The following is a 16,451-nucleotide window of genomic DNA, read 5'->3' on the forward strand; positions in this document are numbered from 1 at the left end:
GGGACCTTTAAGCGGCGGTAATATTATAATGAGATCCCTTTGCCACATCACCAAGGGAGCGAAATCAGACGCGCTCTTTTTTTTCCAGAGGCTTGCAGAAAAAGGCTTCCCAAAACAAAGTTACTGGGTTAATCTTTTTCACGTTTCCTAGGTTGATGCACTGGGGACCTGATTATGGCACTTAAAACCTGGAAAAGTCCGATTTTCATGATATGTCACCTTTAAGATTGCTTGCAACAAGAAATAAACCCAATTTGAATGAATAAATAAATGTGCGTGTGTGAATGAATGGATGTTCTTTGTCTGAAACTCAGGACTACCATTCAATGAGGTCTACTGTGCTAGCAAATTTGCAGTAGAGGGTGCTTGTGAGAGCCTGGCTATACTGCTCCAGCACTTCAATATCCAGTGAGTATTATATGTGCACAACTACATTTGCATAAGCAAATGGAACCATTTTGCTTATTAAATGTTCCAAAATGATCCTCAGATAAATTGCTACACTATCCTAAATCCATTACATCTCTCCCATGCTGCAGTGTGAGCCTGATTGAATGCGGACCAGTCAACACAGACTTCCTGATGAACCTGAAGAGGACTGAGCCCAGCGAGGAAGCTCTGGAGGTTGATGCGCACACACGCAGCCTGTATGATCAGTACCTGCAGCACTGCCAGTCTGTGTTCCAGAATGCAGCTCAGGACACCGACGACATCATACAGGTACTACAGCAAGCCGCCAGCCTCTGAGTGAGCGTGAAAGAGAGAACATCTGATTCTGAAAGATCAGGGCTTGATTCAGAGGCAAATAAATAAACAGATATGAAATATTGATTTGGGTTTAATTATTTTAGAATTTAATAAATCAAAATGTTTATAAATTAATCTTAAAGCTTTCGATAAGAACAAACAATTGGCCTAGCAAAACGATGAACAACACAACAATAATATTAATATTACAGTAATATATTAAAGTAATGTTCATCCTCTTTTTTTTTTTTTTAACTCCTCTGAGGTCATTTTCACTATAATAGCACATTTAATGAATGGCTATGGTCGTCTTCATTGTGTTATTTAGTTTATTAATATTTTGTTAACAAGGGATTTGTGTTTTTAGAATTGATTTTAATATTGTTTTTATTTTTAAGTAAAAAGATCAAATTAGACCCTTGGGGTAATTGTAAAGAATTGGAAAGAATAGAGGTATGTTGTTATTATAGTGTGAAACTTAGAATATATAAAATGACTTTTGATATTATTATTATTAATCCATCTACTATCTACCTACATACAAATGTTGATATTCAGGTATGTCTATATCTATATATCTATCTATGTTGAAAATATTGTTTTATAAGGTATTCTATACTACACACATATACCATGACCATTTTAGCATGTTCTTGTCTCTATTGTTAGGTGTATATGGAGGCGATCGAAGCCCAGACTCCATTCCTCAGATATTACACTAACAGAGCCCTGCTACCCATGAGCAGCCTCAAACTCACCTCCATGGATGGCTCTCAGTACATCCGAGCAATGAGCAAACTCATCTTTTCTGCACCCAATACAGATCCACAGATATGATGCTTATACATCCTATACGATTCTTTTCATAAGCCCTGAGGTATGAAACACACTATATTCACAATTTCAAAATGCTGACATATTAAGCTTTCGGCTGAAACTAGTACTGCAGTGTTTCTAATAGCACTTTATGCTAGAATCACTAACTCTTAATAACTGTGATTTGTACAACACAGAACCAGTGAAAATAAAGTCTTTGTGTTTTTCGTCTACTTCTGTATTCCTCAGTGTTGAACTCTGTACAGAATTTCATCTCAAGGACTGTCTGCCTCTCTCGCACAAGACCACCATCAGTGTTTCACATTTTTCTTCATTTGTTTACTAGAACAGTGAGGCCAGAGCACACCAAACCTATGCAAGGTCATTATTTTGCTCTATTTTGTGAGTGTTTCATTCAAGGACACTGTGAACTGGATCACATGCCAATGTCACCGATGCGATTCCCAGCACATCACAGGTTCACAGATGCCTTACACCTTCATTCTGGTATTTATAGATCTACAGCCTATATATATATATATATATATATATATACACACAAAAATAACTATCTGCTTAACCTAAACTTAGTCAGTTATGTGATAATTTGCAAAAGGTAACAGGAAGTTACCATTCCTTTGCCCTGCTATTTCCCACTACAATACAGTGCCCAGAAGACAGCAGAGATTGTTCATTGACAGAGTGCAATAACATACACACATTGACGTAGTAATTTGCGTATTCTGACGATGTCCAGTCTAAGTTGAGGACTCTGATCAGGGACTATTGAAGAGGATTAGGTCTAACACGAGAGATTTTGGTGAGACAGTCACATAACCAACTTAAGCCACTTAATGCAAGGATCATCGCAATGCATGTGGTTCTAGTTCTTGGGTTTGAATTAAATCAAAGGATCTTCACATTTGTTTAAAGTCATAATATATCTAGTTTCAGTAACCAACAGAACACAATGAACTGTATTGGCCTTGTAAGAAAACAAGACTATATCTGACACTGTGAAACTGTAACTGGGCCATTTTAGCAGCTGTGTTTGTTCTTTACTCTTAAAAATAAAGGTTCCAGAAGAGAATTTTTGCAGCAATGAAAACCCATTTTTGGTTCCCCAAAGAACCTTACAGTCAACAGTTCTTAAAAGAAACATTGAGGAATAGACTATTTTAATAATTTAAAGAACCTTTTTTCCACAATAAGGAACATTTTGTATAATAGTGAAGGTTCCATGATTGTCAAAGATTCTTCATGGAATCATCATTGCCAATAGAGAACCTTTATTTAGAACTAGTGTTAAGCATGTCTTAGACAAAGTATTCAAGTGTGCTCCTTTGTGCACTGATCAAAGCCAAATATTTAAAATGATCAGGTGTGTAGAGCATTCAGTGCTGACATAACTCTTTATACTGTATTGCATGCAATTGCTGCTGTCTGCACTAGGCTGATATAAGTGATATAAAGTACAGGTGTATCATTTACTATATATGTGTTTGCCATGTGTACCGCAGAGCCAACTCACCTGAAATTGTGGACTTTGATCTGACTGTGAGAGCCCATTTTCTACATCAACACTGTTCTAGCAACGTCATGGCTGATGTCAATCCAGTTATTGCACAACAGAAATGAGTTGCACTTTGCAGCCCTGTACTGAATGAAAAGTTAACATTTAAGCCCCTCTGTGGCATCACCTTCATTCCAGCAGCCAATCACTGTGGTGATTTACTGCCTCTGCCTTATCTGGATTATTCCTGTTCCTCTTTATGGGTTAATGACATGTTGGGTCAGGCTCGGACAGAAGCACATGATTCCTCTCCTCCAGACGTTTAGCATTTGAAAGGATTCCTTAACCTCGTTGCCTGTGTTCTTGACAGGTTACGGCCAATATTCTCTGTAAAATATATGTAAACATAACACGTGCACATGAAAGATAATAAATGAATTTAATCTAATGTTCAGGGCAAATCATCTTTTTAAGTTAAGCAATCAGGATGCAATTCCCACAATAGATGACTTGAAATTTTTTTATATATATATATAAGGAAAGAGAATGAAATCTTAAAGGCTGAAATTATTGAAATAAAGAGTGTAGGAACAAGTATTTTGGCATAATCTATTATTAGATTAATATTAATAAATAGTAAATGGTACATTTTGTTTTATAATTTAAGGACAAATAAAAAAAAATTGTGTGGCATAACCTACCTGCAGGAAACAGTATTGTTGACCCTCATGACTCTGAAGATCATTGCTTTATTATTATTATTTTTACATAACAAATATATCAAATTTGGACTTTTTACACCTGAAAGCCTATTTGTTCATCTCAAATAGAGTAACCTTAGTAAACTTCTTGTTATACTTCATAACTCATGATTGTCTTATTTGTTGTAATAATAATAATAATAAATTACCTTTAATGCAGTATATGATGTCTTTGTAATTTAATATCTTTGCAAATAAAATATTTTAATTGATAGTTGCACACCACATTAAATCATTAAGTTATTAAATGGATTTTACGGTATATAGTTTTTTTCCCTTAAAGAAAAAGAAAAGAGAAGAAAAGAAAACTCTTTGTGTACACTAACACAGTTGTTCTTAACCAGGGGCCCCAGCAAACGTCCATGGGGGGCCTCAGAGTGACTTAAAATGATTTAAAGTCGGCATGAAATGGAAATTGCTATTGCCTTTTCTTCCCTATTGTAGAATATATCAGAGTGAAACAGCTTCTCGGATGTTGGGAAAAAAATGTAGTTTATTCATTCTTTCAGCAACTGGTTCCCACCATGTTCTTGGAAAACCTGGATGTATGAGGTAGCCTAATTTAAAAAGTGTGATTTCTTGGTCTCATAGGCCTACCTCTATGGGTGTTATGCTTTTATTAGCATACATTTTTTTCTGCTAAAATCTATATTGGGTAGAAATCCTCATCTTTAAGCTTTATTCACTAAATCATAAAACAGCATAAAAAGTCATTGGGCCTTCTAATATTGTTGTGAACAATGGGGGGCTTTGGATTGAAAAGGATGAGAACTACTTCCCTAAAGCGCATAATTCTCCTTGTTCCAGACAGTCAATGACGCGCCAAAGAGAACCCCCTGAAGGTGAATAACTTCATGAGCGCCTAAGCACCTGTGGGAGCCGGTTCTCAACTCCTCCCCTCAGAGCGTCACTCTACAGCTCTGCCCTTAATAGTGAAGTCACTCCACTATCGTTCAGTTCCAGCGGAGCCGCCGCTTATTACGGCCATTGACACAGTTATCATTGCGCAGGGATTTTTCGGAAAAGCTCCAGTGATTTTACAAGCTTCCAATAGCACAAATGGCAAAGCAGGCCACTTCGCTTTTAGTCCGGGGACTCCGGGCTCTGGAGATGTCAGAAAGACAGTCGTGCGGTGTCATGAGGAGAAACTCCAACTGCACCATCAGGTAAAACCGCGTCTCTCAGCCTGTACTTGATATTGAGAGAGAGAGAGAGAGAGAGAGAGATCCCTTTTGTTAATAAATCATTAGTCGAGAATCATTAGTCGAAATAATTAAATTATTTAGGCTGTTATACCTGAACAAACCACCAAATGCGTACTGACTAGCTCAGAAAATGGCCGGGTGCCTTTAGTTTCATTTACTGTTTTGTTCAACAACTGTAGCCTACATGAATATATGCGTCCAGTATTAATTTTAAATGGTTGTACTGGTGAAAACCTGCTGAATTGAGCGACTGTGTTGCAGGTAATTGTGAATTGTGTAGGAATGTTGAACAAAGCAGAAGAGCAGCTAGTGCTGGTGTAAAATAACTCACAGGGGAGTGCGAAGTCACGAGACGGTGAAACTGAAAGAACTGTTGTCAGCGGAGACTGAGAGTACCGAGAGTGCCAGATCTGTCAAATATGCCCGATGCTATAACGTAACTATAACATAAAGCTTCAGAAAATGGCCGGGTGCCTTTAGTTTCATTTACTGTTTTGTTCAACAACTGTAGCCTAAATTAATATATGCGTCCAGTATTAATTTTAAATGGTTGTACTGGTGAAAACCTGCTGAATTGAGCGACTGTGTTGCAGGTAATTGTGAATTGTGTAGGAATGTTGAACAAAGCAGAAGAGCAGCTAGTGCTGGTGTAAAATAACTCACAGGGGAGTGCGAAGTCACGAGACGGTGAAACTGAAAGAACTGTTGTCAGCGGAGACTGAGAGTACCGAGAGTGCCAGATCTGTCAAATATGCCCGATGCTATAACGTAACTATAACATAAAGCTTTTATCCAGTAAATTAAGTTTGTTTTTAAAAGATTCGAAGTATTCTGATCGGAACGTGTAGCGTGTGCATCATTTGAATAACGCAGAGCTTCTGGCCGTGTGCCATACAGCGGTGAAACGGGTTTAGCTGTATTGATCGGCTGCTCTTTACTATTTACTAGAAAGTACGTCATTTTACCGGGTCAACACAGAAATGTCTAAAAACACTGCGTCACATCGTCTTTTTTACATTTGTTGTGAACAAATCTGTCAACATGCAAATTGCATGATGCTGCCCTTTAGAGACATATGACAAGACTGTGAATAATATCCAGGTATTCTGCTTTTGTCAGGTAATAACAACTTCTGTTTCTATTTTAATTTTTTTGTAGACATTTGAGCTCATGTGGTATCTTAGTTACAAGGCGGGTAAGCTTACCTCCTCCAGCATCTTCTCAGATGGTGCCCACCCGGAGCTTTATTAACTTGTCAGCCCCCCTCATAACGCGGAGAATGGAGTACTCAGAGAGCCGGAGCATTGGGTACGCACACACCACTGTTACATAAAACCATAACATCTTCACTTTAACTACAAGGTAATTCTCATCTAGCAATATCCTTGTTGACACAAGTTGATTTTCCCTCTAGTTACTCAACTGAGCAGATGTACAACATTGTTGCCAATGTGGACCAGTACCAGCAGTTTGTGCCTTGGTGCAAGAAGTCAAAGGTAACGAGGGGGCGGAATGGGGACATGAGAGCTCAGCTTGAAATCGGGTTCCCCCCGATCATTGAACGGTACACCTCTGAGGTCACAGTCATCCCGAACCACCAAGTCCGAGTGAGTCTAAAAACAATTTGTAAATTAGACAACAGTTTCAATTGGGAATGCTAGACATTATTCTCGTTTTAACAAAAAGAGGTTGTGAATTTTAAGAGATTTGAACTAGATTCATGTAGATTAAGTGGTATTGATTTGATGTTTGTCCTAAGCCAACAAAACATCAAAATGTCCATGCATCATAGGATCAGCTTACATATTGGCCTAGTAAGCTGTCAGTGGCCGTCTGTCTGAAGTATGTGCTTGTGTTTCAGGCGGTGTGTACAGACGGGATGCTCTTTAATCACCTTGAGACATTGTGGAGATTTACTCCTGGAGCTGCAGGCCAGACCGAATCCTGCAATGTAGAGTTCTTTGTAAGTAGTGCAACTGGCAAATACAGAGACACGCACACACTATTACGGTCTACATTCTTCAGTTTGACACTTATTTTACTCGTGTTCCTCCTCTTTGGTGGTTTAATCCCATAATTTCTGTTCAAAGTGAGCAGAGGTATTAGACCAGATTAGTGCTATTTATACCACATGTGAGTTGCCTTTCCGGTTCTCCTTAAATAGCCAGTAACGAAGACAGGCATGATAACTATTCCTTTGCTGGAGGGAACTGTACGACCTAAATGTCACCAGATTAGACATGGGGCGATGGACATCACAGGATGGAGACAGGGATTTGGGAGATTAAAGGACCCATTGATTAAAAAGAATGAAGACTAAAACATGAATGAATGTTAGCAGTACAAAGCCCTTGTTAATTAGGCAAAAAAAAAAAAAACTAACTCAACTAAACTTTAGCGTCAAAGCTCACTATTTCAAATCATACAGTACATAAATAAGCTAACTTTTTGGTAAAAAAAAATTTGCAAATTTGACCAATATGTGTTTTCCCTCTCTAGGTGTCATTTGAGTTCAAATCTTTGCTCCACTCACAATTAGCGACAGTATTTTTTGAGCAGGTGGTCAAACAGATGGTCAACGCTTTCGAGACGCAAGCAACCAAACTTTACAGCACCGGCGTTCATCGACAGAAGACTTCACTCAGAAGAGCAACTTGAGAACCTTGTTAAAACGGACACAAGGACATACATAACCACAAATATTGTTCAAATGTTTTGGAGAACAACAGCTCCTCTTTTTTTAATCCAGTTTGTTGGATTTTGGACTGTTAATGCCAGCACATATTTTTGCTGGGAAAAAAAAGACATTTGAGAAGCCTATTTATTTAAACCAAAACAGATATAATTTATTGTGATAAGCGTGTGTGTGTATAATTTATATAATATCTGTGGACTGAAAGAGTAAAAAGTGTTGAAGATGGATGCTTTTTCATATTTATGATCATTATATTCATAAGGTTGACCAAAGGGAAACAAAATCATCTCTAAATTATTATTGAGTGCACTCTTTCCAGACTTGTAATAAAGCAATAATATATTTTCTTAATACTGTTTTTGTCATGATTTGTCAGAACCACACAACACTAATCATCCAAACTTAAATCCTTTTTTAAAAAAAGAAAGAAAAAACAAACAAACCGTGGGTTATAACAAAGGGGTATAAGAATGAACATTAAAATCTTCAAGATTTTAAGAAGCACAATCGATTTCTTTAATAGGTTCCATACCCAACCCATAACCCGGTTTTCTTCATAAAATCTTGCAACACGTTCATATACAGCAGCTACAGGACATAATAGGTATGAAGCACTTTATGTTCTTTTGTGAGTTGTGTCCTTTCTTTCATTCAGGTTATGTCACTTGCCGGTATTCCTTCAATATTATCCACAATCACAATATGCCAAACTCTTCAGTCTTGCAAATGATCTGAAACAATACACTATGCTTCCTACATTTCAATGACAGCAACTATTTTACACGTTATATTGGCATTATGTGTATGAGCCTCACAGTATCACATTCAAAATGCTCCTTCAGTGCGAAGTCTTGAGGGTGTTCCAAGAAACTCACATGACTTCTGGATCACTTACATAAACCACGGCTGCCAGAAGAGACTACACCCCTTTCTGTCTAAACAGCCAATTCCTTCCTGTTCTTCAGTGCGGGCTGATCACAGATTAGCTGAGACCTCCACCAGAGGTGAGAATATTTTCTTACACACACCCTGACAGCAAATGTGTCCAACAAGATCCAGATTGACAGTTTGTTGTTCTGTCTATATATACACATCACATTGTAACTCAATGAGTTTCTAACTATAGCTCAAGTTATGTTCTCTGCAAACTCCTGAGTTACAAGATAAATTAGCCTATATCTCTAACTAATTTGTCCTGTACTTCAAAATTGCATAATACTGCACAAAGATCGCAAAACAAATACTGTATATTATGTTTATATTTGATTCATATCATGTGGCATCCCAGGATGCTGTCTGGCGCAGACTGCAGAGTAATTCAGTTATATGATAGCTGATCATAGCTGGGCATTTTTCTCTGCGTGGTTAAAGTGGCATCGACATATTCAACCATTCCAGATTGTGTAAAGTAAATATAATTTCATATCAGTTGTTTGAAACTATATCTTTACACTTTCTGAAGAAAATGTAAGGCTGATGATACACGCCACGGGGCAACTTTTTGAGCAACGTTGCCGTCAATGGGCAACTAGGTGAGACAAAGTGCCCATGACTGATCTAAAGTATCCAGAAAGAAATTTGTTACCCATTCTCAGTGGGAAAGTGCCCAAGCATCGAAAAAGTCGAAAAAAAATCGAAAAAAATCTGAAGCCAGATTAGTGCCATCTGGTGGGAGTAAAATTAGAAAAACTTCTGCAATTCCATGGTTTAGCCCACAGATTCCTATATAGCTTTATATAAAAGGCCTATAAATTCTCTAATTGTTTTTAGACATAAATACTTATTTTTATTAAGTTGTGGGTTTGGATATATATTTAGACATTCTCAAAGACAACTTTTTGTAAAGGTTTAGATTTTTTTTTGGTTTGAAATGTTGATTTGAAGCGTCAGTTTTTGAATTTTTATTACTACAGTCAAACCTGAACACAGAGAAAGCATTTTGTTACACAAAACACAATTCTATAAAAATGTAACAAAAATGAACAGAAATGTTTTATCAGAGCTTAATCCTTCTGGGTTTGATCTGATTTCAACCTCTTATTTCAGTTTTCTCGTTTCTGGCTATATGGTTATAGCCATACCAATTAATTTGAGTGTGTATAATTGTGTATGTTTGTGTGCGTCTCTGTGAGTGTTTGTAAGTGAGTGTGTCTGTTTTGCACTCTTGATGTTTTATAGTGTAACCTCTTCCTTGCTGTTCACTTTTTTACTGCATTGTAGTTGAATTATTGCTTTTATTTGACATATTTGCTGTGTTACAGTCACACCAGTTCATAGGTTTGTGTGTGTATAAGTGTGTGTGTACGCGTGTGTGTGTGTGTGTGTGTGTGAGTGGATGTGTTGTTTTTGCACTCTTGATGTTTTATAGTGTAATCCCTTCCTTGCTGTTCACTTTTTTACTGCATTGTAGTTGAATTATTGCTTTTATTTGACATATTTGCTGTGTTACAGTCACACCAGTTCATAGGTTTGTGTGTGTATAAGTGTGTGTGTACGCGTGTGTGTGTGTGTGTGTGTGTGAGTGGATGTGTTGGTTTTGCACTCTTGATGTTTTAGAGTTCACCCTGTCATTGCTGTGTACTTTTTTTCATTGTGTCAGATTTGTAGAAAAATTCTCAGAATTTTTGTCGATTTCCCATTCATTTCCTATGGTCGGTCATTTCTGACCGAAGACCACAAGTGTGACTATATTTTTTACGACCACTTAGTCCACTCGAATCATGCCCTCAATTTTTGGGTGTGTTCACATTCCAAGTGCCATAAAAGTCACCAATTTTCGTACCATTCCAATGAAGCTGTGATTTAAAAAAAATTCAAAACAGTGACCGAAGAGCACCAGTTAAACATTTAGACAAAGTCTTATAAATATATAAAAGTTTGCATATGTGTTCTTTGTTGCATATCATGACACATCAAGCTTTTATGACTCATATAGTATATGACAAAGGAAAATATGGAGCTCATACTCGGAGAAAAAAAACACTTCAGTTTTATTCAGAGGCCCATACTGAGAAAACAAATATGTAATTTGCAATTCATGATATTCATATGATCAAAAAGTAAGATAAAATTCTGACAGCTTGTAATCAATAAGATCTTTATAACAATATAGTAGACTAAAAAATGCATATAAATATCAGCTGTCACTTTACATCTCCCAATAATTTTTCTTAGCAGTGTTCATAAAACCAAGCAGTTAACTTAAATATCATCTTACTCTGTGTTTTTTTCCTTTGGGGCAAAACATAATGCAATGCAATACAATGATGATTGAGAGATGCACAAATAAACGTTTCTCAACACTCATATTTTAACATGGGTTTACTTTATCATCTATTCATCATTTTTAGAAAAATGAAGTTGCTTCATCTTAAAATATTACTATCAAGTTATTCTTAAGTTTACTTTAAAAAATCATTAAAGGTTCCACAACAAAAAGAAATGTGTACCAGAACCTGAAGGGCAACATTTTTAGAATTACACTAAAAGGTCTTAAAGGGACAGTTCACACAAAAATGAAAATTCTGTCATTAATTACTCACCCTCATGTCATTCCAAACCCGTAAGACCTTCGTTCATCTTTGAAACACAAATTAAGATATTTTATATGAAATCCAAGAGCTTTCGGACCCTGCATAGACAGCAATGCAAATGAAATGTTCCCAGACCCAGAAACGTAGTAAGGACATCGTTAAAGCACGTGCATGTGTTGTTTACATGCAGAGGAAAGCATGCACGTGTGTCGTGATACTCTCCATAATGGCGGCAGACAGGATGAAGAGGAGAATAATTGTTGAATGAGTTGTTATTTTTGTTTTCTTTGTGCGCAAAAAGTATTCTCGTAGCTTCATAAAATTACAGTTGAACCACTGATGTCACATGGACTGTTTTACCGATGTCCTTGCTACCTTTCTGGGCCTGGGAACATTTCAGTTGCATTGCTGTCTATGCAGGTTCAGAAAGCTCTTGGATCTCATCAAAAATATCTTAATTTGTGTTCCAAAGATTAACGAAGGGCTTATGGGTTTGGAACGACATGAGGGTGAGTAATTAATGACAGAATTTTAATTTTTGGGTGAACTATCCCTTTAAATTGGCTATCAGACTGGCATGTCATCAGAGTTTTCAGCAAAGTTTTGATCATGATAATTTAGCGACCTTATTTATTGAATTTAGGTCATATAATAATATTTTGTGTGCATGCTTTCAATTTATTTCAAGATAAATAAAAAACAGATTTTGAAGCATATAAATCTGTCATTCTAATGCTTGCCTTTAAGGTGACATAAGAAAAACACTTAAACACTGATTTCAGATGTTTTATGCATTTACAACTAAGATGTGTTTTTGCATACACATGAAATAATATGTTTGCAGGCACAGCACCTCAGAATCTTCTCTCACACACAGCTCAGTTAGCATGCTAGGTGTCTCTATACAATCCCTAGGGTTCATAATCTCTATCCGTGGCCAACATTTGATCTTATTTTGGGCTTGTCCTGGGGTAGACTCAGGGTGCTCATCACGGTCGCGGCCTTAGATAGCTGCAGGTCGGCAGTGTACCCTGATCCTGTGACATGCAAGGACAGATGCACTGACTGCACGTCTCACTCTGCTTTGAACACATTCTCCCTCCTGACCTTGCATGATACAGCACACAAACCTTTACTGGTATTGGATTTCTCAATGGTATGGAATATAGAACAGCAATGCAGAGGTTTTACTGCAAAAGGATTATTAAAGAATGCATCATAAAACGGTTATATTTGCAGACAGACCATTCATAATGATATAGTTACTTTGCATGAATTGGTCTGCTTATGCTGCTCCACGCCTAGTCACAACTAAGTGAGACTTTTAATAGACCCAAGTCATTTTCCACAACTTAAAACTTTCAAAATAGAGTTTTCATCTTTTTATTTTTATCATCAGCTGAACAATCAGTATGTTGTTAAACAGCAGAACAATCTCCTGAACTGAACGAGTTGCACTTATTCCTCACAGACTCGTTTTCATTCCTCTCAAAAAATAAATGTGGCACATCCATGACAAAGGTCTATCATCTAACAGAAGAAGAGTTAGGCTAGTTTTCAGAAAGTATGTCATAGTATATGTGCTCATGTCGCAGCACTGACCGTAGTGTGACTGTTTTGAAATCCTAGTAAACTCGGGCTGGCTTTGCTGCTGACATCTGAAATCTCCTCTGACTCAGCGGCCATCATTTACCTGTTCGTCTCCGGCTCAACAACACCTCGAAAGAGTCTACAACCTACCGCAGTCATTTTATTAGCCCCTACATTAGTTTAATAGGACTTAAGACGACATAATTATGATATTCTTAATTTAAAGCACACTTACAGACGGTCTTAATTTGACAGTCATAATTTGAAAGGGTACCTTTTATTCCTGAGAGTGTACTGTAAGTTACAGTACTCTCATGAAAAAAAATTACCTTTTCAAAAGGTAGCCAACACGTTTGTACCTTAGGCACTAATATGTAGGTCTACTAGTAAAGCCCAATACAAAGGTCACAAGGGGAATCAGAAAGTTAGGCAGAAGAATTACCGGAAATAAATGGGCTCCTCGCTGGTAGCTGGTGAGATGCTGTGTGCTGTGGAGATAATCAGAAAAGAGTAGTGAAGAACGGTCATTTAATATTTACAAAACACGTTTACAAATATGTGCAAAACTAATATTTGACCTATAATCACAGTTTGGTATCAGTACACGCTGAAGAAAATCAAGGATTTTATTGTTTAATAATAAAAGAATGAAATAAAAGTAAACGTATTAATGTTTAATGGTTAAATTTCAACAAGATATACGTAAGACTTCTAAATAAATACATTCAGTATTATTTACCTGTACACTTTTCAATGTGTTTTTCTGGTATTTCAATGAGCACCGGAGATCGGAAAAAATTGTGGATCCTTTCTCCAAAGCCATTTGTGCGTTAGCACACTGCCATCTAGTGAGCAATTCTTTAATGATACCATATCATCACCGACGTTTATAGAGAAATTATTCTTTAACACACACACACACACACACACACACACAGGTAATGGTTTTTATACTGTACAGACCGTATATTCTATGAAATTCTTCATAGAGATCATTTTTTTTGCAGGAAGGAGCACAATTGAGCAGACACAACTTTTTCTAAAATTTTAGACATAAAAGGAAGATTTGAGATGGGTCTGTAATTTGCCAGTTCACTAGGATCTAGTTGTGGTTTCTTAATAAGAGGCTTAATAACCGCCAGCTTGAATGGTTTTGGGACGTGACCTAAAGACAACGACGAGTTAATAATATTGAGAAGCTGTTCTTCTGCTACAGGTAACAACTCTTTCAGTAATTTAGTGGGTACAGGATCTAACAGGCATGTTGTTGGTTTAGATGCAGTGATAAGTTTATTTAGCTCTTCCTGTCCTATAGTTGTAAAGCACTGCAGTTTATCTTTTGGTGCGATGAATGAAGCTGAAGTATTAGACGTTGTAGAATCTACATTTGCTATTGTATTTAATATGTTATCTATTTTATCAGTGAAGAACTTCATAAAGTCATTACTATTAAACTGTGAGGGAATATTTAGATCGGGTGGCGTCTGGTTATTTGTTAATCTAGCCACTGTGCTAAATAAAAACCTAGGATTGTTTTGGTTATTTTCTATGAGTTTGTGGATATGCTCGGCCCTGGCAGCTTTTAGAGCCTGTCTATAGCTGGACATACTGTTTTTCCACGCAATTCTAAAAACTTCCAAGTTAGTTTTTCTCCATTTGCGCTCAAGACTACGAGTTTTTTTCTTGAGAGAATGGGTATTACTGTTGTACCATGGCGCAGTACGTTTTTCTCTAACCTTTTTCAATTTGATGGGGGCAACAGCTTCTAATGTATTAGAGAAGATAGTGCCCATGTTGCTAGTTATTTCGTCTAGTTCATGTGTACTTATTGGTACACAGAGCAGTTGAGATAAATCAGGCAGGTTATTTGTGAATCTGTCTTTGGTGGCTGGAACAACGGTTCCGCCCGGATGATAACGCGGAGCCATATAGTTAATATTAGTAATACGCAGCATGCACGATACAAGGAAATGGTCAGTAACATCATCGCTTTGAGGTACGATATCTATATCAGTAAGATCAATTCCATGCGATATAATTAAATCTAGCACATGATTAAAACGATGAGTGGGCCCGGTGACGTTTTGCTTGACTCCAAAAGAGTTTATTAGGTCAGTAAACGCAAGTCCTAATGCATCATTTGTATTATCAACGTGAATATTAAAATCTCCGACAATTAGCGCTTTATCAACAGTAACCAATAGGTCTGAGAGGAAATCTGCAAATTATTTTAGGAAATCTGTATACGGCCCTAATACCCCTTACAGGAAACTTTGTGCTATTTCAGATTTTCAATACACTCCATTCTGTGTGATTTGCGTTTTGAAAAGTGGGGACATGGGGTAATGTCCTGAAAAGTCACCTTCTCCTTGTAATACCTATGTCATACCTTTGTCATTATACAAATCTATGTCCTCATTTGTCACAAAAACGCGCGCGCTCGCACGCACGCACACACACACACACACACACACACAGAATCTGCTTTAAAACAGAATCCAGTTTAATGGTCATCACAGCTGAGCATGAATTGAATGAAAAAGATTTCATTTCTATAATGAATTTTATTTTTAACCAGATAATTTAAGCAAATAACACACACTGAACTTCGTCATCTGTTCTTCATACAGCTGGACTGGCAGATGGACTGTAAACATTGTGAACTGTATGGCACGCTGCACATTTACAAATAACATCGGTGGCCAAAATATCTGTTTGAGCTGTATGTATTAGTTGATAAAAATAGCAACTTTCTTTTTTTCCTGCAAATTAGTTGATCTGACATTTAAGACGAGTAAGATTTATAAACACGCAAAGCTATTGCTTGCTGTTATGCGCAGTGGATTATTGCACTGTGTTAATTATAGATGTCACTACTGACAAGATACAACTCAAAATAACATTAAAAAAAAAAAATCACAGCCTAGCTGTCAGGGCAGATTAGTCTGACAATGACATTCTTTAAGTGCTTCTTCAAAAGTTCAGTTTACAGTCACGACTACTTGAAAAATGACACTGAGAAGTTTCCAGCAACCAGGCGTTTTAGTTTCTAATCTAATTTCCCTTTTGTAGGCACACCGATATGACAAGCAGATTTACGTGTTCTAGATATACATGAGATGTTTACTACAGAAATATGGAATGTTTTAGAATGTTTTCAAATGACTTTGCAACACAATCAATACAGGCATTTAGGTTATTGACAGGTTAGAATTACAGTTTATAGCAGAAGAGTAAACCCTCACTTTTACAAAAGATCACAAACACTAACACAGGGAGAAAAGAAAAAATGTAACGCACGCAAACACTCACATTTGGAGGAGTGCATATACACACACATAAACACCTCTTTTGCTTCCATAGCACACTGGTTCAGTGAGATCTGGATTCTGTCATTACATGGTCATGTGTTCTGGAAGTACATAAGAAATATCATCCCAAGGATGGCGGTACAAACCCTGCTTCAGCCGCTTCTGGTCCAGATAATGACCTGCATAAAAAGAGAAGGTTGTTTAAATAACATTATTTCATAAGACATGTCAGAGATAGATCTCACACACACACACACACACACACACACACACACACACA

General features: G+C 37.1%; 3 protein-coding genes across 3 annotated transcripts in view; 2 read left to right on the top strand and 1 right to left on the bottom strand.

Annotated features, from left to right (window-relative positions):
- LOC107690286 (hydroxysteroid (17-beta) dehydrogenase 1) overlaps nt 1–1,762 on the top strand; it is a 3,942-nt gene extending 2,180 nt beyond the window's left edge. The window contains exons 4-6 of the mRNA XM_016488579.1: nt 315–408; nt 540–720; nt 1,417–1,762. Of these exons, the coding sequence (XP_016344065.1) occupies nt 315–408; nt 540–720; nt 1,417–1,584 (443 nt within the window). The 3' untranslated portion in view covers nt 1,585–1,762. The remainder of the gene's footprint in view (nt 1–314; nt 409–539; nt 721–1,416) is intronic.
- Nucleotides 1,763–4,712: 2,950 nt separating this feature from the next.
- Nucleotides 4,713–7,837, top strand: LOC107690287 (coenzyme Q-binding protein COQ10 homolog, mitochondrial-like). The gene is made up of 5 exons (XM_016488580.1): nt 4,713–5,003; nt 6,201–6,350; nt 6,457–6,649; nt 6,904–7,005; nt 7,542–7,837. Exons 1-5 carry the CDS (start codon nt 4,897–4,899, stop codon nt 7,698–7,700), a joined length of 711 nt encoding a protein of 236 aa, XP_016344066.1. The 5' UTR covers nt 4,713–4,896; the 3' UTR covers nt 7,701–7,837.
- Nucleotides 7,838–15,404: 7,567 nt separating this feature from the next.
- The window catches only part of aclya (ATP citrate lyase a), a 35,092-nt gene continuing 34,045 nt past the window's right edge, over nt 15,405–16,451 (bottom strand). The window contains exon 28 of the mRNA XM_016488626.1: nt 15,405–16,357. Within this exon, the coding sequence (XP_016344112.1) occupies nt 16,256–16,357 (102 nt within the window). The 3' untranslated portion in view covers nt 15,405–16,255. The remainder of the gene's footprint in view (nt 16,358–16,451) is intronic.

Source organism: Sinocyclocheilus anshuiensis, unplaced genomic scaffold, assembly GCF_001515605.1.
Source record: "Sinocyclocheilus anshuiensis isolate Anshui unplaced genomic scaffold, SAMN03320099.WGS_v1.1 scaffold461, whole genome shotgun sequence".
In the NCBI taxonomy this organism is placed as follows: domain Eukaryota; kingdom Metazoa; phylum Chordata; class Actinopteri; order Cypriniformes; family Cyprinidae; genus Sinocyclocheilus; species Sinocyclocheilus anshuiensis.

What these genes read in the sequence shown, in the direction of transcription:
- LOC107690287 (XM_016488580.1), top strand. Translation starts at nt 4,897, where the DNA reads ATGGCAAAGCAGGCCACTTCGCTTTTAGTCCGGGGACTCCGGGCTCTG. An exon ending in AACTCCAACTGCACCATCAG is followed by an intron (nt 5,004 to 6,200) that starts GTAAAACCGCGT and finishes ATTTTTTTGTAG; the next exon opens with ACATTTGAGCTCATGTGGTA. An exon ending in CCTGCAATGTAGAGTTCTTT is followed by an intron (nt 7,006 to 7,541) that starts GTAAGTAGTGCA and finishes TTCCCTCTCTAG; the next exon opens with GTGTCATTTGAGTTCAAATC.